Raw genomic sequence first — 24551 nt, 5'->3', positions numbered from 1 at the left:
TATTCTGAAAAGAAATAACAAAGAGAATAACATCTTACCAATAAAATAGCATTACACCCAAGCTCCATATGTCAACTTTATTGCTGTATGTAGGAGCATAACGAGCTAATATTTCTGGAGCCATGTATCTCATAGTTCCACAAATACTTTTCAATTCTGTTTTGGAATCTATCACTTTAGATAGACCAAAATCAGTTATTTTAACAATAATGTAATCTCCAGTTCCCTGAGTATTTACTAGAACATTTTCAGGCTAGAAATACAATAATAAGATTTAAAAAAAAAAAAAAATTATAATAAAGAATTTCTTTACTTTCATATTCTGAATTAATACCTTTAGATCTCTGTGGGTAATACCTTCTTCATGCAAATACTGAACGCCTAGAAGAAGCTGATAGAATATAAGTTTACATTCGGGCTCTGGTATTTTTCTTAGATTTTTAATTCTCGACAGTAAACTACCACCAGGCATGTATTCTAGCGTTATAAATACTGCTTTGGGAGTGTCAAATACATTTTCAACATTTACTATAAAGGGCTGGAAAAAATAATTAATATATTAATACAAAAAATAATGATTTTGTAAAGACCAAATTAATTTTATATTTTTAAATTTTAGAAAGGGCAGTAAAATACTCTTTAAAGGGTCATCAATAGTGATTTTTTTGTATTAATGAAGGAAGGTAGCTACTTTAATAATAACTTGAGTTCTTCAGTCAGAAAGCAATCTCTATAAGTATTTTCATACCTTCTTCTTCTCTATCTTCCTCTTTTGTGCCATATTCTAGCGAGGAGGAGCCTCAATCCAACGCTGCCAAACCTTACAGTCCTTGCAGAGTTGTATTACTTGCTGAAGTGACTTTCCGCAAATCTTGGATTTATTCTTGAAATAAAATTCTAAACCTTCCACATGGCCTCTTGCCAATGGATTGAGCTTCCATTGTCTTTCTGGGTTCTCAGTGCTCGTCCATTTGACAAACATGACCAAATTACCTGAACTTTTTTTTTTTTTTTTAATTTATTGATATTTACAACTGTATAAAAAATACAACAAGTAAATTTGATCATAATGATAATGATATGATACAGCATGTAGAGAAACTACCCAGTAGTAGAACTCTAAAAACATTTTACAATATAAGGTCACGAGGCCATCTTCTTTTCAGGCGCCTCGGAGGATTGCCAGGAATGGAAGAGGAAGCAAGGTTAGAAACTAGTGGGTGTTTAGGGAGTTTATAATGGAAGGAATGATATCGGGTTCGGGCTAGATCCGTTAATAAGGAGCATTGAAGATTTTACGAAGGATTTTGGATTGTAAGGATTGGATACGAGAGGAATTCGAAGGTTTAGTGAGTGGAGCCCCAAAGCTCAACTCCGTATGTCCAGACAGGCCTTATTATTGTCATGTAGATCAGTCTTTTGTAATGAGTTGAAAGTTTAGACCATTTGTCTAGTAAGTGCTGTAATAGTCTGAATCTATGTGCAGTTTCCTGTCTTTTCAGTCTTGTGTGAGGATTCCAGGTTAGTCGTTTGTCAAGGTGTAGTCCAAGATAACCAATCTGTTCTACAGGGGTAAGAGCCACATTATTAAAGTATACTGTAGGGCAGTCAGCAGGTTTACGACAAAGAGTAAATGTGATTTATTTTTATCCTCCAATTTCGACACCATTCTTCGAGGATTGTGATATGGGACTGGAGAGTTTGGGATGCAATCAAAGGGTTATTACTAACTGTGAGCACACATGTGTCATCAGCATACGTGGTAAGGATAGTGTTGGGATGTCAGTCCTTTTTTCTAAGGTGGATTTTAGTGCAAGAATTTTCAGCTACTCCTTAATTTTTTCATTTCTTACAAAGTCACATCTAGTTTTTCCTGCAACTTTGTAAGAATTTCATTTCAGCTTATATGCCTGTCAATCAATGATCCAGCTCTATCTCTTGTAGGTAAGAAGAACAGTACCGATTTTGTTGGCTCTAGCAATCCTATTTGCTATTTCCCAGTCTATTTAAGTCCCTAACTTACTTGGTCCATAAGTAGTTCGACCACTTCGAGAATCTCATCGTTACAGTCCACCTCCACTGTCTCCTCCTCATTTCAGGATAGGATCAGTACCTTACACTTGGAGGCATTGATGGTCATTCTTTTTCACTTACGTTCCTCCTCAAAGTTTTGATAGCGTTCCATTGTTTTTCTGCATCACCCCAAAATCCCAAACTCTTGAGACATTCTTCTAATTTAGCAGAATATAGTTTCTTAATGTTTTGCTCGTCCAGAGCCCGTACTTTTATTGTCTCATTAACTTTAGGCTGAGCCCTACGGGTTCTCAAGATTCTGAAATCCATGACTAGCAACAGGTGGTCTGTACCTATCTCTGTTCCTCTTGATCTTACATAAAATAGTTATTATTTTCTTGGTGAACTAAATGCTGTCATTTCATTTCACCCTCTCAAATCATTCTATTTTCAATCTAATAGTTAGTACAGATTTGTTTATGCAATTGGAAAAAATTGAATAATATAAAATTCTGTAAATGACTTACATAGTTTAATCGTTTTAGTATTTGCACTTCATTATAAATTTTACACTCAGGTACATCATCCTTTGAAATTTTCTTCATAGCATGCCTTCTATACGTTTGCTTAAAAAAAAAAAAAAAAAAAAAATGGTTGTATTTTACTATAAACATTAAAAGATTTACTAATGGATTTAGAATATATGGTTTACACATATATCCACAATATATTTTTTATAGCTAAACCTCATACCAAGAAAGACTATACCACCCTTAAACTGCATGAAGCAAACGAACTGATTATTAATCTAACTGTAATCAAATTCAAATTTAACACACAATTATTTCATTTCTTACAAGTGTCAAAGAAAACTTCTCACCAATTAAAACTCTTTATTTACTCAATTTTCTTAAATCAGAATATTTGTGGAGTTTTATAAATTAAGTCAATAAATTCACTTTTCAAAAGTTATGTAAAAATTATTATGGGAGTATCATATGAAAGTTAAGTCAATTTTTTTTTCAAAAATGTTGATTTCTAACACCTATGTGAAAAGAGTTAGATTATAAAATTTTCTTTAAGTACTTCCAATTGAAAAAAAAAAAAAATTACCTGATCAAGAACAAGCCTGACATCTCCAAATGCTCCACTACCTAAATGCTTTAAAATGCAGAATTTTGAAACCAAGCTATCATCTAACCAATCATTTTGGTTGTTATTGTTGTTATCAACGTATAGATACACTGAAAACAAAAATAAATGATTTTTTAAAATAGTCAACAAACTAAAATGTAAGAAACTATTTTGAGTAAATTGTAACAAGAATATAATAAGTGAAAAGCATAGCCATTGTCAAATAAGCTGTGGAGTTATAGATTATAACTGAAACATACAACACATTCATGTTTTGATAATCCCTACTAGTGGTTGATGTTTCTGTCAAAAATAACAGAACACTAATTATAAGAAGAACTTATTTTTTTTTTTAAGGTTTACTTATAATTATGGACCTCTTCATCCTCCTGACCAACTTCTACTTAGATTAAATCTAAGATTAACAACAACCATACCAATATTAATTAGATAATACAAAATAATATACTTACTTTTAAAACTTGGAGCTGCTAAGGAAATTTCAGCTGTATGATTCAACAAAATTCTTTCATTTTTTCCAACTTTTTTGTTGTTCACATAAGTTCCATTTAAACTAAGGTCCTCCAGAAAAACCAGATGTTGATCTTCAAACATATCTCGATAGAGTCTACAATGTATTTTACTAATTTTCGTACACAGTTCTAAACCCACATCATTTTCAGTAACGGGTAATTCACAAGTTGGTGCTCGCCCGATCCGATAACATTCTGCAGTTAATACTGCAATATAGTTAAATTCTACATTATTTTAGTACTTCAAACAAGAATTGAACAAGGTATTAGCTCAAGTTAGAGCAAATTATTAACAAAATAAATAAACTTTTGAATTATCATAGTAACAATGAGTGCTTGATAAACATCAATTAAGTTAATAAACTAAATATATTTAGTTTAAATAATAAAGATGGTTCAATATTTATTTTATAAGGTGAAATAGATAAATAGTAAATTTATTTAAATACACTATATAACTTAAAATTGCAAACAAACTACACTAAAAATCAAATAATTAGCAATATATATAATAAAGGTGAATAGAACATAGATTTCTCAAAAATTCATTTTTTTTTTTTTTTTTTTTTTTTAAGTTTTACAACAAGGAAGGCAAAACATTATACATACAGTAATGTATTATTAGATAACACTATTTTAAGAATCATGCCAGTTTAGGAGTTTATTTATGAACAATACCCCAAGATATCCTTTCTTTGCCATAGTGCATAGCTGTAATATTAACCATTATTTCAAATAGACTATTAGTTTACACTATTACCTTTTATATAAGATAGGCTGTTTATTTCCTTTTACATTCTTATTTCTACATTGCATTCAGTTGTAACTATTTTATTTATCTTATAAACCTCATCTTTTAATTGTTTTCAATATTTATTACTTTGGGTATTATTATGGTTTAAAAAATGCTTCATCTATAACAGTCGTAAGGTGTTTCCTTTAATCTCTGACTACATGGCTCACATGGTTAGAGCTTAAGCTAGTTCATCCGTTAATATATTTTTCAAAGAAACAAGAGTAAAGGGATTCAATACTCTGTAAGGAAGAACTGTTTCTTGAACAACAATTGAGCAAGGAGGTGGTTTGTTCAAGATCACACGTCACCGCCAGGTTTTTTCAAAATTAAGGGTACCAGCTTTATAGAGGCTGGTTGTGTCCTCTGAAGGCTTCAAAACCTACAAAGCTGACTTATGACTAAAGTAACAGAATTAATAATTATCTGCTACAGCTGGATTGGAACCTGGGTCCAAGAGATAGTAATACAGTCCCTTGCACACTGAGTTTCTCCACACATATTAATTTATTGTAATTTGATATAATTTCATCTCTTCTCCACTTACTCATTAATTCATCTTATTTTTGCAAAATTATTAAACGGTCCTCTATTCAGTTTTAAATAATTCTCCATATTTCTCTCATTTACCTTATCACCCTTTTATTCCTATTATTACTTCTACTTTTATTGGCTATTTTATATCTATTGTTACTTTTATTACTAACTTATCTTCTAACTTCTGTAATTTTACTTTATTCATATCTTGTACCTCTAATTTACAATCTGATGGCTTTCATATTTGGCTTCGATAGTAAGCAATTACCAATTTGTTTCCTGAATGTTTATTATAGATAATATACCTCTTTTTTTTTTTGCCTGTTGGACTGCAGTTTCCAAGACCTATCGTTTGCCATTTTTGTAGGCTGTTTAAAATACAAGATTGGTGGATTTTCAATAATTAAGCATAGTGGATTGATCAGCTCACAGAGTTTGGGATACATCACAAGATTCATACCAAACAGTGACACTCTCAAGCCGAGAAACCTATCACATCCTGGCAAAGGGGATGAGAATTAAAGACCACACCATGTCATCCTCTGTGTCGCAGAATCTACACACAGACGATCCACCTATGGGTAGATAGAACCTCGAGATGAACCTTGACATAAAAAATAAATCAGAAAGTCAAAAGACAATTACATAATTATTGTAAGCAACACAAGCACGGACTAATTGCAAACTAGGAGAAAATCATGGTTGTAATGTAGTATCCAAAGTTGGGCAGTAAAAATTCCCACAAATAAACATTCTTTGGACCCTCTAAAAATTCCAGAAATAACTTCTACAAGAAAAATGAAAGGAGGGCATAAATAAAGCAGAAGGTAGGAGATAAATCAGAATAACCCATGTTAAAGTCTGGAGATGAATCATAGGATTTGGACAAGTTCATGATGATGTAAGACTTATTAAGTATTTATTGTTGAAAATCCACTGATAGAATTGAACTCATAAATCAACAATTTATAATTAACACTAATAGCTCATATTAATCAGCAATGATGAAATGCCTGGCAAGATAATATTTATAACCCAGTTAGAATACTGGTAATGATTGCCTTTTAAAAATCTAAGAAGGCTAATTAATTACCAGCTTAATGCCTCTTATAATTTCAAAGCACAAGCTTTTTTGCAATATTATATTGGCTAGTTTCGCTTGGCAACCATGAAATCAAAATTCTACTGCAATAAAGAGTCATATTTCAAGGACCATATTATATAGGTAGATATGAAGTCAATTGGTCAATAGCACTTCACAAACAATTAAATTGGTTTATTGATGTTTCTGAAATAATCGAATTTACCTAAACTAGGATACAAACCTCTCATATTCTGCCCCTGATCAGTTATCTGAATAAGCTTCCCCCAATAAGGTTCTTCCTGAGGGATCTCAACATTTTCTTCTGTAGGCGCTGTATCAGGAAGATCTGGTGTACATTTATAGTCATAAGCCATTTCAATAATATACGGAAGGTACTTCAACAAGTGTCACCCCATTGACCTTCTTTGCACATGCACACATTGAAGTCTAATACCGATCTTTAATCGATCAAATCGATAAAAGTTCGATATTAAGACAAATATATGGTATCGACAGAAATTAAAATGTAACGGTTTCAAATTGTATAAATCATTTTATAATATTTAACATTTATTAATAAATTTATATATTATTGTTCATAAATGTTTATTGTACAATAGAGTAAAACTGGCCCATGGGACATCGTCTTTTCTTAAATCGTTAAACCAATTATACGCCTATTTTAAGACTTTGTTAAGAATAATTTGTTTTTAATTTTCAATTGTGATTTTCTAAAAGGGCACATATAATTCAATTGGATGATTGAATACAAACCAAGTAGACCTACATGTTTGGACAATAGTTGTGAGAAAATATTAACAATATTTTTCCTATTTTTGTGTTAGCGATGTTGGAGGAAAGTTCTTTATGTGCAGTTATAATAACTGCGTGTACAAGTGAGAATAAATGCTGAAAAAAAATCAGTCAGAAGATTAGTCCTAATTATGATTTATAGTCATGTTTATTAGCTATGTTCTGTGTTTAGACAAATAAAACTGATATAATATTGCTCAATATACCCCTTCACATATTGATAGTGTAATTGGCCCTTTAAGGTGTGCTCAATCGGCTTGTTTCTTAGTGTGCTCGTACACTACTACTAGTACTATCTCTTGGTATCATGACATTTCAACTCGAAGCTTCATAAATAGAATATATCAATTGGTCCGTGGTAATGAGAATTCACCTCCTCCACACGCAGATGAACTCCCTGAAGAAAGGATAGTTTTCTCCTTGTCTTTCTCAACAATCTATGGCGGTGCAATTCACTACCACGTGTTCTGCTGTTTCTGGGACTCCGTAAAATGTGCGTTTCGAAGCTCTACTGCTTTCCCCGGAACTCTAGGATCTGTGTGACCCAATAGTCTGGGAGTATTCATTTAGCCTTCAATTTTAAATAGAAGGTGGGGAAGAACTTTCTCAGAATGGTGCACTTCTTGCTCGCTAGATCCTGTCTATACTAAAAAATATCAATAGATCCACGGTCATGAGATATTTTCTAACAAATAAACTGAGGAAAATAAGCTATGGTAAGTACAAAGAGATGATTTGTACATAATCACGTTCAACCGCCAGATGTTTCCTCAATTAATGTTACCCTCTATATGAGGCTGGATGGACCCCGGAGGACTCCCTAGACCCACAGGACTGCTACAGTAACAGATTACAGTAGTATCACTATAATTGATATATTTTAGAACTACCTATGTACACGAATTAAACAAAGTTTTGCATCATACTTTTTAAAAATAAAACAATAAAAGTTGTCCGCAACAAAGGTGGCTTTTGATTAAGAATAATAACTAAAGAGGAGTTTCTTGATCACACGAGATTAGAAACCAAAACAAGACAATACCTGGGAAAAAGTAGCAATCGGCCAATTTAGCTTTTATCTTTAGTACAGATTGATGGGTTAATTGATGTAATCTTGTCCTATTGTGTGCCTAGTCTTGCTAGTTAGGAACACTTCATCACCAGGAAAATGTCATGGCATTATTATTTCGACACGGTACTTCGCTCATCGGTTAAACTGAGACAAAGCTAAATTTTAAGGCGAATAAATGATTAATGCCTAGTTTGGCTTTAGTTAGACTTGTAATGGTAGACCATAAAAAACCAGTCGTAATGAAGATCATTTCATTTTTTTAAGTGCCAAAAGGAAGAGAAACTCGTCTGCTAGGAACCTACACCTGTGACCAAACTTTACAAAATCGTCCTCACTGTACTAACTTTTTCAGCTACAAGAATCCTGTGCGGAATACAGTTCGGAGGCAATAGTGCCTTCAATGAGATAGAAACCACGAAAATAGATAGTTCGAATCTCTAAACAATCATGGAAGCACTGTTTATACTCAAATGATACATATAGTTAAAGAATAAACCGCATCTGAGTTCGGAAACCTCTTGGCAAGTTGTTTGAACAGTATGAGGCAAGAAGCAATTACAATTACTATTGTTGGAAACTGCGGAAATGATATTAAGATTTTGATTACTAATTTCAACTACTTGATGGAGCTCTGTAATCATAATAATGGTAATTTACAATTAATAGTTAAAACAAATTAACCTTAATTACCAATTGCAGTAAAATGTAATTGGAATTACATTTTGTTCAACATTGCTCAGCAACATGGTGGTTTAGTTATGTTTTGAACTTGCTTTATATACAACACAGAAACTGAATCTATTAGCTTTGAATGAGGTGCATCTGAGAGATATTCTCGAACAAATAATACCTGTAGAAAATAATTATGGATATAACTTTCCTGGTTAAGGAAAATTCTCGCCCTTGTTGAGGGTCCAAGGGTACGTTTAACTGACAGGTTTTGATAGAATAGAGTAGCCACCGTTCTCTTCCGATATTAACCCTTCTGAGCACGATTGTGATTAGCTAAAGAGAGCAGTCCAACGTCGACCAAAGGTCTCCAACCACTGTTCAGGATATCAGGGAAGCTGCTATGAAACAAACCAGGACCAAGACGCCATTGATCACTGGATTAAGTACTTGACTGACATAGAAACATTAATACAGAGCAATAGGGCCGTCTGTAGCTGAGGGAGTTATGGTTTTACCTTTTTTTTCTTTTTTAAGACAGCGAACGTGATGTTTGCCTTGTTATCTACAGATGACTAGCCTATTCTAACCATCGTGGGGGGGCGGGGCAAGTTTTGTGGGACCGCCACTTAAGGAAAAAATCAACGCCCCAAGCCGGATTCGAAACGGCGCCGCCTGCAGATCTCAGAACGATAGACCTAGGCCTAACCGTCTCAGCTACGGACGGTCCTGGCTTTACCCTTAACTACCTCATTACTGCAGCGGAGCCAGTTCGAATCCGGCCAGGGGATCGACTTTTATTTCGACGTATTACCACGTAATAAAACTTGAACCTTTTACATGTTCAAAATAGGGTCGTGACATTTAGATCAACGGTTCCTAAAGTGGACGTCGCGGTATACTGAGGTGTTTCAAGTGTATGCCAAGGGTCCCGCGAGTGAATAGCATTTTCTCAAAATTTTATATAATAAAAAACATTAAAATAAAATTAGCAAATATATAGTGCATTCTAGTATTTACTTTGCCCTTTTTTTCTTATCTTCCTGCTTATTCAACCGCTCTAAGGATAATCGATTTTTCGACATATCCAACAGGGGTACCAGGAAATGTTTTTGGCTCATATAGAGTGCCGTGACTAGAAAATGTTCGGGAAAAGCTGCTATAGATAATCCCTCCCCTAGTGTCGGAAATGGCCTTGAAGAGGATAAAAAAAAAAATCAGAACTAAAATTTGAAGAAATGATTTTATTCCATTTTATGGCTTTTAAAAGATAGCCATAAAAAAAAATCTTTGATATAAACAGTCTAAGTCATAAATTCGACAAAATTCAGAGTAAGTCAAATGGTTCCGAGGTTGCAGTCTATTAGTCTATAAATCTATGTAAATTTATGCAGTCATAAATCTACTTTATGTTATTCAACTCCTTGAATTCTCAATCTTTAGTGAAAAGAGGGGTGATGTAAAACTTTTTTTGATGGGTGTATGCGTGATGATCACTAATGTCAACTTTTGTTTACTGAAGGATAGCCCTCAACAGGTCCTTGACTTACTTCTTGAGATCTTATCAAGCAAACGTATTTATCAAAGGTGTCTGTCTACTGATCCTGTACTTATAGATTAAAGATAAATACATAGGAATGTGTGCAGATCACCTAATAAATTTCTGAAGTTATGAGCACATTAAAAGAAAAATCAAAATCATGTTTAAATGAAGTTACCATATATGCGAATATATGTTGAAATATACTACGAAGTTACTATATTTTATATATTTTTGAAAACCTTAATAAATAAACTGAACTTTGTCATTTTAATATCAATCTGAAGTTTGTTTATTGAGTCCACATTACTTTTCTTAATCAATAAATACTTTCTATCTCACGGTATTAATTCATAACTATTGATGCAGCTTGACATTGAATAAGATTTTATTTTCTTAATAATATTAAAGAATTTACTGATTTCTTTTTCTAGAGGAAATATTTCTGTATTTTTTTAACTTTTAGTAATGATTAGTGATTCATATTAAAATTATATAATTATACTTCAAATAGTAAAAATTAGTAACAACTACCCATTTCTCATAATTTGTAAGGGTGTCGTACTATACTATGTGGCTTAAATGTAACTTTTGTGAACAGTTTAAGAAAATACTCTTGAATCTAAATTGAAATATCTTAAAATTATGGACAGCCGGTTATGGAACTTCAAATTTATGAAGTTCATATTATTTAAGGGTTTTTCCGGGAATAATTTACTCTTGTTTGTTTATAAGAACGAACTAATTCGAAAATAGGTATCTTCAATAAAATAAACTGGTTCCGAGGTTGCTGGCCTCCAAATAGTACCCTCGCTCTCGGTGATGTATGGGTGTTTATATATTGTGACTTTGTAAGTGTTAAGATGCAAGAAACAAGTAGGTGCTTAATTGATTTATGAAATACTGTTGAAATTAACAAAGAATACTCTTCTAAAGTTTATGGTTTTGTTATCTTTGTCTTTATGATTGAGTTGATAATGGGATAATCTATTATTCCAATGTTTGGTTTTATAACGAGTTTATTCTTTTATTGAGGGAAGAATGACGCACTCCCAAGTGTTGTTCCTTTCATTAAAACAATTAAAGATCTGCTAATTTCGGTCTGCGGCGGAATATTGAACTATGCCTGATGTTGGCAATAAGTCCCCAAGGATCGTATGGGGTGTAGTTTATAATCAGGAAATATATGTTTTTAATTTTAATTTGATACTTTCTTACCTACTTTATTTCTAGTTCTACATTTTATTGTGAAAATCAGCCATGATTTTTGAAAGGTTACTTGCATGTTCAATATGTTTTCAGGTTAAACTTGTTATTATTTCAATCTTCAACATTTTTTAACTAATAAATATTTCAGGAAAGACATCTGTAGGTAGGAGCCGTTCTAGCAACAATCTGATGTCTTCCTCTTCACAGAGCAGTGGAATTTACACTTTAGAAAATCTTGAAGGATATTTTAAGTTACAATTGCTTTCAAATTGGTTTCCATATAATTCTGAAAGGGTAAGATTGAGACTTCCCAACTATTGGATTTTTTAATATTGCTCAAAATAATAAGCTTGCTTCGTTTGTAGAAGATGTCGAATATGGATATCTCAGAAGCCCAAAATTCATCACATTATCTCTCTTGGAGAAAGTTACAATTAAGTCGAGCCAAACTCAAAGCTTCCAGTAAAACCTCAGCTCTGCTTTCAGGATTTGCTATGGTATGTCAGCAGTTATTAATTTTTCTATCCTTACAGACATAACCTGATTTATGTTATTTAAACAAACTTAACTTTAATTTGTCAATAATTTAAAATATGATACTTCATGCTTAGTTATGACCATGCTAGATAAATTTTATTGCCTTATGCAATATAAAAGTAGAATTGTAGTTGTTTACAGTAAACAAACAATTAGTCATAAATAAGACGGTATCTAGTATTTGTGTTGGCTCATAGTATGTATTTTGAAAATAGTTATTTTGTTGAAGTACCTTATCTTAATTGATGTTCAAATATTGTCTTGTAAACATTTTCTTTTTTCTATCTTTATGGTGCTGGGCTTTTATTTCTTAATTTTTTATTTTTATTTTTTAATGGTTGTAAAGTTAAAATTAATATCAAGTACCATATTTAATTAACTTTTTAGGGTAAAAAGTATTGGTGCACTATGTTTCTAAATCTTACTCTTCTTCATTTTGAATTAATTTACTGCCAGTAATTAATTATACGCAATTATATTCTTAACATGGTTCCAATTATTTGTAAATATAATTCCTATTTTAGATTTAGCTGTTATGTAATCTTATTTGTTATATTCAGTGATGTTTTTTAAAAGTGGTTGTTTAATATTTGATTAGTGCAAATTCCTTACATGAAATAAAATTATGGGGGCTCCTAATGATGATATAAATTTATTTATTTATGTGTATTAACAGAGAGAATTCTCCATTTTGAACTCATGTATAGAATTATATATAAAGTATAGTTAGGCCCTATGGTTTTTTTTTTTCATTTGTAATTTATTATATAAGGTCTTTAATACTTCTAGTTTTATCTCATAGTTATGTGTATCTAAGCAGTGAAACAGCTGTATACATTTACTCAATTCACTGGTACTTGCTGCACCATGCCCCTAATGGCTTGGCTAAAAGAGTAGATTATTGATGTCCATCTCTTTTTCTTCTAGGGAATAGTTTATATTGATATATTGGAACTTATGCTGATATGTACATTAATTAATGCTCCATGCATTTATTTATTTATTATTTTATTGTATTTTTACTAATGTATTTGGGATGAAGAATGTTTGTCAGAACTGAAAATAATCAATGTAAATAATGTGGATCTGTGTTATTTTTAATGTAGTTTCGCAAGAATAGTGATTTTAATGAATGTAGCTATAAAGAGGAATCACTTGGTTCGATGTTCGGTATAAATTTTCAATGTACTACTGTAAAATTGACTTGCATCTTATTATGACAGAGCTGATGATTACCAATGCACATTTCCAAGAAATAGATCAGATCTTTGCTCTTTGGCAAATTGATAAAAAATATAGGAATACAACATATTCATATGGTAGCTGATAATTAATTTCAGAACTGTATATGATAGGACCTATAGATCCACATTAAATGAAGCAATGGCAGATTAAAAAATTCTCCTGAACTAATTTCTTTAACATGGATGACAATGAGGCATTCCAAATATCAGATAAGAGCGAATGGAGACCTGTACAAATCCATGGGTTTAAAAAAATTGACTAAAATATGGAGCTACCTTGCAATGAAAACTGCAAATCCGGTTGGGAGCAGCACAATCATGAATAAATCCCCACAGATTTACTTTATGAATTATCATATGCAGATGATGGTAAAATAGTAGGAAGACAATTGAGGGAGCCTATATAACTTTTAGAAGGGAAGTAACAAGGTAAATATTGAGAAGACCAAACTAATGATCGTAGGAACAATAAGAAGATAGCACATTGCTTTTTCTGTATCACTGATGAAAATATTGAAATAGTTTTCTACCTTTTCATATCTCAGATCTTTTGTGATATTTGAATCAGTAGAAGTAAAAAGAAGGATTTTAGGAGGTAAATAGCTTATTATGCTCTTGGGATCAAGGATATAAGGAGTAACCCGCTATCCTGAAATAAGGGATGTGTGGAAGTGAGGAAAGCAAGGACTGTGAAGAAAGCAACTAATGAAAGACTTGGTAGGTTTGAAAGGAAAATGTATGGAGAAGGTAGAAGAATCATCGGGAAAGATGAAGTAATATACAATTTATTAAGGGACTGTACTTCATTCTTATCTGATACGATAAGAATGAATGTGTTGAGATGGTTTTGGGATATCAACCAGATGAGTACAGACAGGTGGATGAAGAAGGGTTACCAAGTTTATCTTCACTACCAGAAGGAATGGGTAACCAAGAGCACTGTGGAAGGACAAAGTGTTGGAAGATATGTGGTGGATGAGCATCCAAATGATGGACAACAGGGTGTCCTATGGCCATACTATGTTGAAGCACGTCAAGGGCCATTTGGCAGCAGAAGAAAAACTGTACCATATTTCATAAAAATATTGTATCATGTCTTTCAAAACTTAAATATTGGCTTGACCTTATGCATCAGTTCAATTAACTGCAGTTAATTTCTTTCTGGTCTTGGCATTGGAGCACAGAAAATGTACTTGGAATTTCTCTAAGACTAACTAATTAATTCATTCTTGATTTATATTTATTCAATTCATTCCCTTTATTTAATTATTATTATAATTTTCAATTATGGTCTTTTTTTTTTTTTAATTTCAATAGTTTTATTACGAAATTTAATAGCATCATGATGTCCTTATTACGAATCCTGAATTTTATGTTATTTAGGTTGCAATGGTTGAAGTGCAGTTGAATACTGACTCTGAAGTACCTCGTAGTATGTACGTAGTCTTTGCTATAGTAACAACATTACTAGTAGCTGTTCACATGTTGGCCCTTATGATTAGTACTTGTATTCTTCCAAATATGGAAGCAGTTTGTAATCTTCATTCAATCAGTCTTGTCAATGACTCACCTCATGAGCGTCTTCATTGGTAACTATAATTAATGTTCAATAAAGATTTTTAATTTTTATTTCAATGGAATAATATAAGGTTTTTAATATATAATTTTTTTTTTTAAGAATAAGATTTTTTGTATATACTTTTAGAGACTTGGTATTTTAGTTTGGAATCTTCCAATTATATTCTGATATTAATTATTTTCAGTTTTCCACTAACCACTCTAACCTAATCACCTTAAGAGAGCATAATGGTCTTATTTGCTCTCATGATCAATCCATACAAGAAAATAGGAGCCAAGATTCAATACTGTGATATTTTCATTGCTAGTTTAGCGTTTTGACTGCTGTGTAACAGTTACCTCCTTCAGAATATTGATATTAGAATTTTTTATTTAAAATTTTTTTCTCTAATATGTCTCTTGTTGGCCACTTGCTCATCCTTCCTTTCGTTCTATTTTGGATGTATTGCTGTACTATAGGAGCAATCGATATTGTGCTCACAGTCAACGGGTTTCCTATGTACAACTTGTGCTCTCTGTAACAAGTTTCCTATAAAATGCCTTTTTTAAATTTGTTAGATATTTTGTAATTATTTAAAAATACTAACCCTTTTGTTTATAAATGTTTTTTATTTATATCAAAACACTGTTAGGTAATATCTTTATGCCTGTCTTCATATTTAGTATTTTATTTTATATTATGTAGAAACTTGTGGAATCATCTGATGTACAGATGTCTAAAATTAAAGCTAGTTGACTATGTACTATAAAAGAAGTTTATAACTTTTATCTTCGTAGAAGTAGAAGTGCTCATGATATTTGCCAAAATGTTGATTTATACTTGTTCGGACAAAATTTTTGATTTATGAAAAACTATGATTCAAGAACAGACCTGCAGCTGTCTGTCCACTTAAATTAAAGATAGTTGAATGTACTATGCGATATTTTATAATTAGTATTTCTGTAGGAGTAGGTAATTTCCATGAAATTTGCCAAAATAAAATGTTCATTTCTTGTTGTTTTAAAAAAATGTTTGATTTATGGAAAAAATATATCTGAGGAACCATTAGTACAGATGTCTGTTAGTACTCAAATTAAAGCTAGTTGAATGTACTATAAAATACTTTATAATTAGTATTTTCATAGGAGTTGTAGTTTCCATTAAATTTGTAAAAATAAATTCACAAAAAGTTGATTTGTCGATCTTTTGTAAAAATGTTTGGTTTATGAAATTCTATATCTGAGGGACTACTAGATCTATAGATGTCTGTTATTCCTCATAATTTAGAGAATTTACCCCACTTTAAATAATAATAACAGGTGACGCTGGTTTGAATCCAGCCTGGGGCTTTAGCTTTTTCATTTAGTGGCAGTCCCACAAAATGAAAACCTTGACCTGTCACCATAGTTAGAATAGTTTGGTCACCTGTAGGTTTTTATTGTCACCTAGCTATTGGTGTTATAATCATCAATTTTGACTAATAACTATATATATATATATAGTTTTCATTAATGTAATAAAAAATTGGGATGAAATAACAGCTTTTTTCCTTCTCTTGAGCTTTTGGCCTATTAATTGAGGCTTGTTACTCTTTGGGAGGTTAGAGAAGACCAAACTGTGGAAGAGGGAAGGGGGATATAGGTGAAGAGTAGAAGTGTAGGCATGGCTTTCTCTTACTTGCTAAGTATCAGCTTTTGATAACTATCATATTGTGTTCCACTTGTTTTTATTTGTGAGTTTAATATAATTCTTTTTTAATGTTTGTCTCCCACATTTGAGTAACCTCTTTGTTATAATTGTTGATCAATTATTTAATACTTCATTTAAATGATTCATAACACTTTTCTAGTATGTTTTGTTAATACAATTTATGTACTTTAAATTAATTATTTTTTACACATATTATGATTATTGAAAAAAAAAAACCATATATTTACTATTTATATTATAATTGGTCAGCTTATATGTGCTTAATTTTCTTTAATAGTTATAATTTATAAAGATTAACGATGGATATGCTTATGATATAGGTATATTGAGACTGCTTGGGCCTTTTCTACACTTCTTGGTCTTCTTCTTTTTCTCTGCGAGATCGGTATTTTGTGTTATGTTAAGTTCTATGATTTATCTAAAGCTGCTGCTTGGTCAGCTGCCATTATTGTGATTCCTGTATTTATACTTTTTGTCGCTTTTGCTGTTCATTTTTATCGTTCTCTTGTTTCGCACAAGTATGAAGTGACTGTTTCTGGTATCAGGGAGCTTGAACTTTTAAAAGAACAGATAGAAGCTACAGATCTAGATCAAAGAATGAATGGTGGAAATCAGGATATACAAATTGTATAGTACTTATTAAGGTTTTTAATATAAGTGTATATTATTGAATATACAGATTATTCTTTATTTAATATTGCTATGTATTTATTACATAAAAAGAGGAAATACTTTCAATTTATACTTTAAATGACATAGTTGTGATTTTTTTCAATTTTAAATTTAAGATATAGGCTAATTTATGATGGTGGAGATATCGTTGACTCTAGATGTAATCAAGGAAAAGTTTGTTGGGGTATAGACAAGAGAGGAGTTTCACAACTACTTTAATCTGTGCCTATGTTTCTGGTCAAGCTACAATCATATAAGTATAAATGAAGCAGAGAATATCTAAATTATATATTATATATGCTATATGAAATACATAAGAAAATGTGAAACACTTATGTAGCATAAATAAATACACAAAAAATTTTACTTTCATGTGATATAAAAATTATGAAAATTGAAAGAGTGAGAAATGAGGCATAAAAAATACTTGAAAATAAAAAATAAGTTATTAAAAATCAAAATTATATATAATAGCTTTTAACTAGAGATATCCTACTGAATTGGTAGCTTTATAGCTCACTAGAACTTAAAAAGCACATTCTTGCCACTTCTTCCATTTTGATGATTTTACTATCTAAGGCTTCTTAGACACTTATCCAAGAAAATCGAACTTATTACTATATTTCTCTTATTGTTTTTCTTAATTTGTTATTCTCTTTAATTTGGATATATTCCTATATTTATCTTTTCCGTTATATATATGTGATTAACTTACAGTTATCTTTTTTTAGATCTACAATTATATGACATTTTAATATATATTTTTTTGGTTTATATAATTTATAATTTTTACGTTTTATATCTCACCCTTTCAAATTTTTTAATTCATGTACAGTACTTAATTTTCAAATATTTAATATACTTTCTGTTAATTTTTTAAATATATTTATACATATACTATTCAGTTGTTTAATATTTTATCTATTTTTCGCTGTCTCAATATTTATTCTTATTTTATACTTATATGCCTGTATCTTTTTTAGTTAACAAAAGGAAAATTCGAAATGTTGGAACGCATTAAAAAGAAAGTTCTGCGTTTTCTCTCTTGGCTATATCCTTGGGGACTTTTGCTTGATTAGTTTAAATTGACTAAGGTATAGAAATATATATATATATATTTATATCTTTTGAATATAGTACATTACAGGGTATTTTTTTTCATACAAGTACTGTTGGTCTGTCTCATTATTGTGATTGTACTTCAATCACAGAAAACTGCCTCTATGGAACTAGGCCTTAACCAATAACAATGGGCACAAACCTATCCCTAATTTGATATATATTATTTTTCTTTTTTATTTCATTTGATTATTTTAAAGAAATCCATTTTCCATTTGCAATGTATAAGCATTTATATTTTGGGTTTTATTTGAAAACCATATAGGCACTATAGTGCTTTATTTGATTTGATTATGAATTGATTTTAGATAGATGCTTCCTTCTTAGTTTAATTAGACATAATAATAATTTTGAGACTAGAACAACTTCAAACGACTAAGGATTCAATCCATTTATAATAATAAATCTCATCATTTTGTGACCACATGGCTGTCTATTTACATAACTAGTGTGAGAATGTTGGAATTTAGTACTTAAAAAAACATTTAACTATACTACTACATAAGAAATAGTAATATTTTACTTATTTATATTGTGGTTTTATTATATCATAATTTCTTTGTATGCTATGAAGAAATATTTTTAAATACTATTTACTAAATTCACTTGATTGTTTACTTAATTTCATTAGTGATTTACCAATGGCGGACAGACTTCCCAATAATATTAAGATTGCAAGTAAACTTCATAAATAAAGTTTTAAATAATTAATAATTTAAATAAGATTTTATCAACTGAATATGGGATTGTTATTAATTGACTGTAATGAATTATAAGTTCAATAATTTTAATTTGTTTCTTGTAAGCACTTAATAATCTCTATAGAATTAGTATCTTCCTCTGGATGAAACAGTTGGTGCTAAACTGAAGTAATTGTAAATATTTATTTTTTAAAAATTATCTCTACCATTAGATGTTAGAAATGAGTTTTATCAGTTTTTGTTTATGATATGGAACTTGGTTTAAATTAAAAAGTTTCATGATTTTATGATAATAGAAAGTACACAATAAGTTTGTTTGCAAGCATAATAACTTTGGTTTATTTTAGTTTTATAATTTCTTTTTTTATTAATTAACCTAAAGGAGTGATACTATTTTGTATAATTGAATGTATTCTTATTTATAATTCTTTTTTCAAATTTTATTTAAGATAAATGACACAAGTAAAGCATTAAAATATTGCATACTTAATCACTATTTGTTATACATTTATAATTCTGTGTTATTATCTTGGAAATTAGTTTTAATTTATACTTATCCAATGCCAAAATACAGTTAAGTTTTTATATATTATATATATTTTTTATTTAAAATTGTTTTAATTTTAGAAACATTGGATCTACAATGAAATCTATTTATTTATTTTTTGGGTTTAACTAGTTAAATTCTATGAGGAATTGTGTTTTTTTTCATATCAAATGAAATAATTATAAAATATATTTGTATTGTTTATTGTTACCAACTGGGGTTACATAAAATAATTTATGAATGGGTTATTCTACACCAAGTCAGCACAGTTTTACACCTTACAATCAAATTTTCTTCATATTTTTCACAAATATTTTGTGTTGGGAAAAAGAAATCCTAGCAAATTGAATTTCTTAGCTTTTGCTGAACAGATGAGTTACATTATTTGTATCTAATGATGATATAGGGGTTCTGCCATTTTCCTACTTTTACCAAAAGAGTTCTACCACCAAAAAAAGATTGCGTACAACTGGTCTAGAGTGTTTTTTTTTTTTTTAATTTCGTTTTACCAAGTATCAAAGAAAATTATTAAATTTTGGAATATTATAGTTTTGATTTTAATCTGAATATAAAAATGGATTAATGGTTTGAATAGAAAACATCAATTAAACATATCCTGTGAAAGATTTTTAAATATCAATTTAATGATGGGGTGTCTTCCAGATCTGCAAAAGTCAAGGAATGTTACAAACCTGGGAAAATTAGGGAATTTTTTGAACCATGAAAAAATCATGAAATTTGTTGAACCTAGACAAGTTAGGAACATTATAAAAAAACACAGGGCGTTTTACAAGGCAAGGGATAAAATTCAAATTAACTATCATGAATTAGAACCATAATTTATCCCAATAAATTTACATTATAGTGATAAATACACAAGTATACATATGACTTGTTGTATGTGTGTACATAGATTTTTTGTGATAAACAATAAAACAATGTTATTGTTAAAAGAGCTCTTAGAACTTCTTCCTTTGTTTTAAACTAGAATATAAAGTAACTTTTTGGTATCGTTTATTGTATTATAATATTCTAGAAATGAATCAGAACATTCCCTATTCATTATATATTTCCTGAATTTTCCAGGTCCCTGAGAAAATGTGATAATACATAATATTATAATCCTATCATAACTGTTTTGGTGACCTGGATAAATCAGGAAATTCCAAAGAAAGGTTTTAGTAGACACCCTGTTTAAATCATTTAATTCACAATATAAACTTTAATATCAATGATGTATTATTCTTTTTAACCAATGTTTAACATTTATAATTTAATCAATTTGAGTAATGTGATACTTTTTTTTTTTTTAATGGAATTTTATTTTATTTTTTGCATGTGATTTATTGTTGATACTAATATTTAGTTTTGATTTTATGTATCAATTTATTTTACTTCATTGTGATAAGAAATCAATTTGAAAACTGTGATCCACATATCTGTTTTGTTTTCTTTATGAGTTTTATATTACAGAGTATCTATACTATTTTCATATTTTAAGCAAAATATACTTTTTTAGACTTTTTGTTTTTATTAAAAATGAAGTTTCTATTGTCTTCCATTGACTATGTATATAACAGTGTGCTCATATGTATATATTTATCTATATATTTAAAGTGAATAATGTTTTTTGGTATATATTTTTGTATGGAAGTTTTTTACTTAAGCCTGTACTTATGTGAACATTAACTTCATTTAAAAAATAAATAAATCATATATCAGTATTATTTTGAGAAAATTACTTAATTTGGTTTGTCAAATGTGTTTTTTAAACAATGTCTATTGAGTGAACATAGTTACCATTGTTATGTTTGTTTTTATCAAAATATTATAAATCAGGACAAACAAAAACAAGAATTATAACAGGTATTCTGTTTAAAATATAATAATGACAAATACAAGGAATTCTTGGTTACATGTCCAATGGTTTATTTAATTACCTCACTTCCTATACTTAATAAATATGACAGCAGTACATTTACTAAGGTCTCCTTTGGTTTTAGGAAAGTAGGGAAAGATCCATACAAAGAGTGCTTAGTCAGTCTAAATGTTCTCCACAATGAACTACATAGAATCTATATAAACATATAGATTTTAGATACATTCAATACAACTATATATACATATAGTTGACTGTAAAAATTTAAATATAAGAAGATGGTCAGGGTTGCGGTCAGAAAAAGAACAAATAGTTTATAACTATTTTAATATCCTTGTTTGTTTATTATCCATATTTGTTCTTTTTTTTACCGCAACTCTGACCATCTTCTTATATTAACATAGAATATAGTTTAATTTCTATCTATTATTCAATATTTAACAATAAACCATAATTAAAACAGATGGAAAACTCTAGTAAGTTATTAATATTGATGTGGAGCTATATGAGAATTAGTATAATCCTAGTGAATCATCCCCAGTTTTACAAACACCTGAACCCTGCTCTTCCTTCCGGCTCCAATACATCAGTTATTTATCCAGAGTGTATAAAAGACAAAAATTCTTATATTTATTTAACTTTAACTAGGTAAAAACTAAAGTGGAATACAAAATAATATATTAGTATATAGTGAAGTTAAATTTATTAGAAAATTTAATTTAGTGATTCAAATTAAGTGTAAAAATGATCTTTAATTTTTCAATGTTAATCATAAAGTATGTCCCAGTTAGTGTGGAGAATCAAGTTAACCGTTAACTGCTTCCTTTAATTGTTTTACTATAATGGAGGTAGCCATAAATATTTGAATTTTAGTCCTATGATATCTTAATTAAACATTTCTAAGTGTTCAATATAAACATTATCTCTTAGTAGTATATCAGCTAATGGAACTTAAAAACAAAATTATAATTTTGTCTTTATTAATTAATAAATATAACAAAATCTTATCGCTTTATTTTTTTTTTGTTGCAATGACTGATCCCCATTATACTATCTTTATAATTAAATAATTGGTTTGGAGTAAAATACTTGAGTATAAAAAATTTGTGTGCCTAAGATTATTCTTAAAATCTGAGATATAGAAACTTCTGAGTATAGTTTCCCAATGGATAGCTATTTCTTATCAATCATATCATAAGAGTGAGTCATGAATTATCTTTCATTATTAATCAGTCCTGTCTCATATCAATTTTATGTTTCTATATTAAATTTGTACATGATTCAATTGCTCCCACTCCAATGTTTTACATGTGTCATAATTGTGTAGGTTTACTTCATGCTATCTAATTTTGGTGAAACAATGTTTCAGAATTTTTTTTATTTATTTATTTCTTATTTCTCCAAGCCCTACTTCTTCTCTTAACTATGACTGACTAAGGCAGGTACATAGGGCCTAACCCAAAGTTCAAACAGAAAAAAATATTTTGTACTTTATTATTGGAAGGCAATTTTATAATTTTTTTTCTATTTCAGGAATTAATAAGCCTTCTTCAAATTCTTTATCTTATACCAGTACACTAACACTGCCAACCTTCCGCATCTTTTTTATGCCCTTCCATCTTCAGGGGACTTCAAAATCATTGTTTGTTTTTTCTTGTCATTTTAATTTAGTTTCCACTTTACAGTATTTTTTTAATAAATTAAAAAAAATTTCAAGTTGCAATTGAACTAAAATGACCAAAAAACAAAACAAACAAAGTAGGCCTAAAGTTGAAGGCCCCTGGAGATAGATGGACCATCTAAAACATCCCTAGTTTTAGTGTGTTGATATAAAATAAGGAATTTGAAGTAAGAAGGTTAATTAATTCCTGAAATAGAAAAAAAAAAGTATAGTATATATGTTGCAGATGAAATGAACTACTAAAAGTTCACTGATAATACAAGTTCAAGGACTACCTTAAATATTAAGTATAAATATCAATATTACAAATTACTACCTAATATTATTACCTAAAATATTAGTTCATTTACAATAAAGGTGCCTTCCCTTACACAGGGCCTTCCATTAGCTAAGGCCACAATCGGTCCAATTTATGCGTTTTCCGAAAAAAGAACAGAACAATTTTTCTCAATGGCTCTTTATGTTTTCGGTAGCGTTGAATCCGAATTTTAGGTTTGCCGACTTCGTAACTAAAATATTAAAATAGTTTAGACTTTTTTCAGTTTTTCGCTTATAACTACGAAATTAAGGTAAATTTAATTTAAATTGTTAGAAGGTAAGCGTTCATACAAAATTAAAGAATTTTGAAACAACATTTTCTACAAATTGCGTATATTTTATTTTTGGCCAAACTAGAGAGCTCCTAAAAAAGGCCACTTCTCAATTCTTAGTGGAAAACGAGTCTCCTTGTAGTCCGGGCTGAACTTTGAAAATTACCTGAAATTTGTAAAATAGTTTAGCTGGGTGGACTATAAAAATATTCCAGTTACTGAAGTTTTAGAAAGGGTATTTTAAGTCCTTACTCAGGTGTTACAGATAAGTACATTAAAGTTCGAAGTTACTATTAACTTCACCGTAGTTTCCTTCAAGAGGCGTGGCCTAATCCCCACCCTAAGGCGTCATTTTTGCTTAGGAGAGGAGGATTATGGTAACTCCCTGCATTATACTATTAGAAATCTAGGAACAAATTTTATTCCGTTTCTGTCGGTTAATTTGGCACATTTATGTTCGAGCATCATCATTCGAATCGTTAGTCAGATATTTATGAAATCTTCTGGAATTGTACCGATTGATGCCTATCGGTTTTATGAGATTCCGTCAGCTACTTTCGCTGACGCGAGCGTAAACATATTTTTCTTGACACACCTACATTTTTAAAACGGCTCGTCTTATTTGGTCCAAATTTGGAGAAAAGTCGGTTATTAGTACGAAATGGATATTGTATCTAATTCCGTCTACTACTTTCCCTTATGCATGCGAAAATCTCCTTTTCTAGATACAGCTATGTATATTTAACCAACGGCTCGACCCGTCGATTTTTTCCTGAAACTATGTCTTAAACCTTGAAATATAGAATATAATATATATGTAATTATTTAATTAATTATAAAGTTCATTGACCTCAGATGCTTTCAAATTGTTGGATACGCTTGTGACTAGTTTTAACAGAAAAAGTTATTTCTTACT

General features: G+C 30.1%; 3 protein-coding genes across 6 annotated transcripts in view; 2 read left to right on the top strand and 1 right to left on the bottom strand.

Moving 5' to 3' along the window:
* Positions 1-6536, bottom strand: part of lok (ovarian-specific serine/threonine-protein kinase loki) — a gene marked incomplete in the record, with an annotated part of 8537 nt that extends 2001 nt beyond the window's left edge. Inside the window, 6 exon segments of the mRNA XM_024361075.2 lie at positions 39-253; positions 335-538; positions 2541-2639; positions 3127-3257; positions 3621-3887; positions 6336-6536. Coding sequence (XP_024216843.2) covers positions 39-253; positions 335-538; positions 2541-2639; positions 3127-3257; positions 3621-3887; positions 6336-6468 — 1049 coding nt within the window.
* A 4451-nt stretch (positions 6537-10987) lies between these two features.
* Orai (calcium release-activated calcium channel protein orai) lies at positions 10988-21402 on the top strand. 3 transcript variants are annotated; one of them, XM_014416661.3, is made up of 5 exons: positions 10988-11064; positions 11546-11691; positions 11763-11894; positions 14562-14767; positions 16767-21402. In XM_014416661.3, the coding sequence occupies exons 1-5, from the start codon at positions 11052-11054 to the stop codon at positions 17077-17079; spliced, it is 810 nt and encodes a 269-aa protein (XP_014272147.1). In that variant the 5' UTR covers positions 10988-11051; the 3' UTR covers positions 17080-21402. The 3 variants fall into 3 exon arrangements, with proteins under 3 accessions (XP_014272147.1, XP_014272163.1, XP_014272154.1); XM_014416677.3 differs by having other exon boundaries at positions 11016-11039; XM_014416668.3 differs by lacking the exon at positions 10988-11064 and adding an exon at positions 11175-11462.
* The window catches only part of GlcT (ceramide glucosyltransferase), a 15397-nt gene continuing 5471 nt past the window's right edge, over positions 14626-24551 (top strand). For both annotated transcript variants that reach the window (XM_067045876.1, XM_067045874.1), the window contains exon 1: positions 14626-14767. The gene's annotated coding sequence lies outside the window, so the exon portion shown is untranslated. The remainder of the gene's footprint in view (positions 14768-24551) is intronic.

Source organism: Halyomorpha halys, unplaced genomic scaffold (genome assembly GCF_000696795.3).
Source record: "Halyomorpha halys isolate HHAL.00 unplaced genomic scaffold, Hhal_1.1 Scaffold10.1, whole genome shotgun sequence".
Taxonomy (NCBI): Eukaryota; Metazoa; Arthropoda; class Insecta; order Hemiptera; family Pentatomidae; genus Halyomorpha; species Halyomorpha halys.
This window is presented reverse-complemented; position numbering and strand designations above follow the sequence as displayed.

Excerpts from the sequence above, each read along its gene's own strand:
- Orai (XM_014416661.3), top strand. Across the intron at positions 11,692-11,762 it reads TTCCATATAATTCTGAAAGG|AAGATGTCGAATATGGATAT; the intron begins GTAAGATTGAGA and ends CTTCGTTTGTAG. Across the intron at positions 11,895-14,561 it reads TGCTTTCAGGATTTGCTATG|GTTGCAATGGTTGAAGTGCA; the intron begins GTATGTCAGCAG and ends TATGTTATTTAG.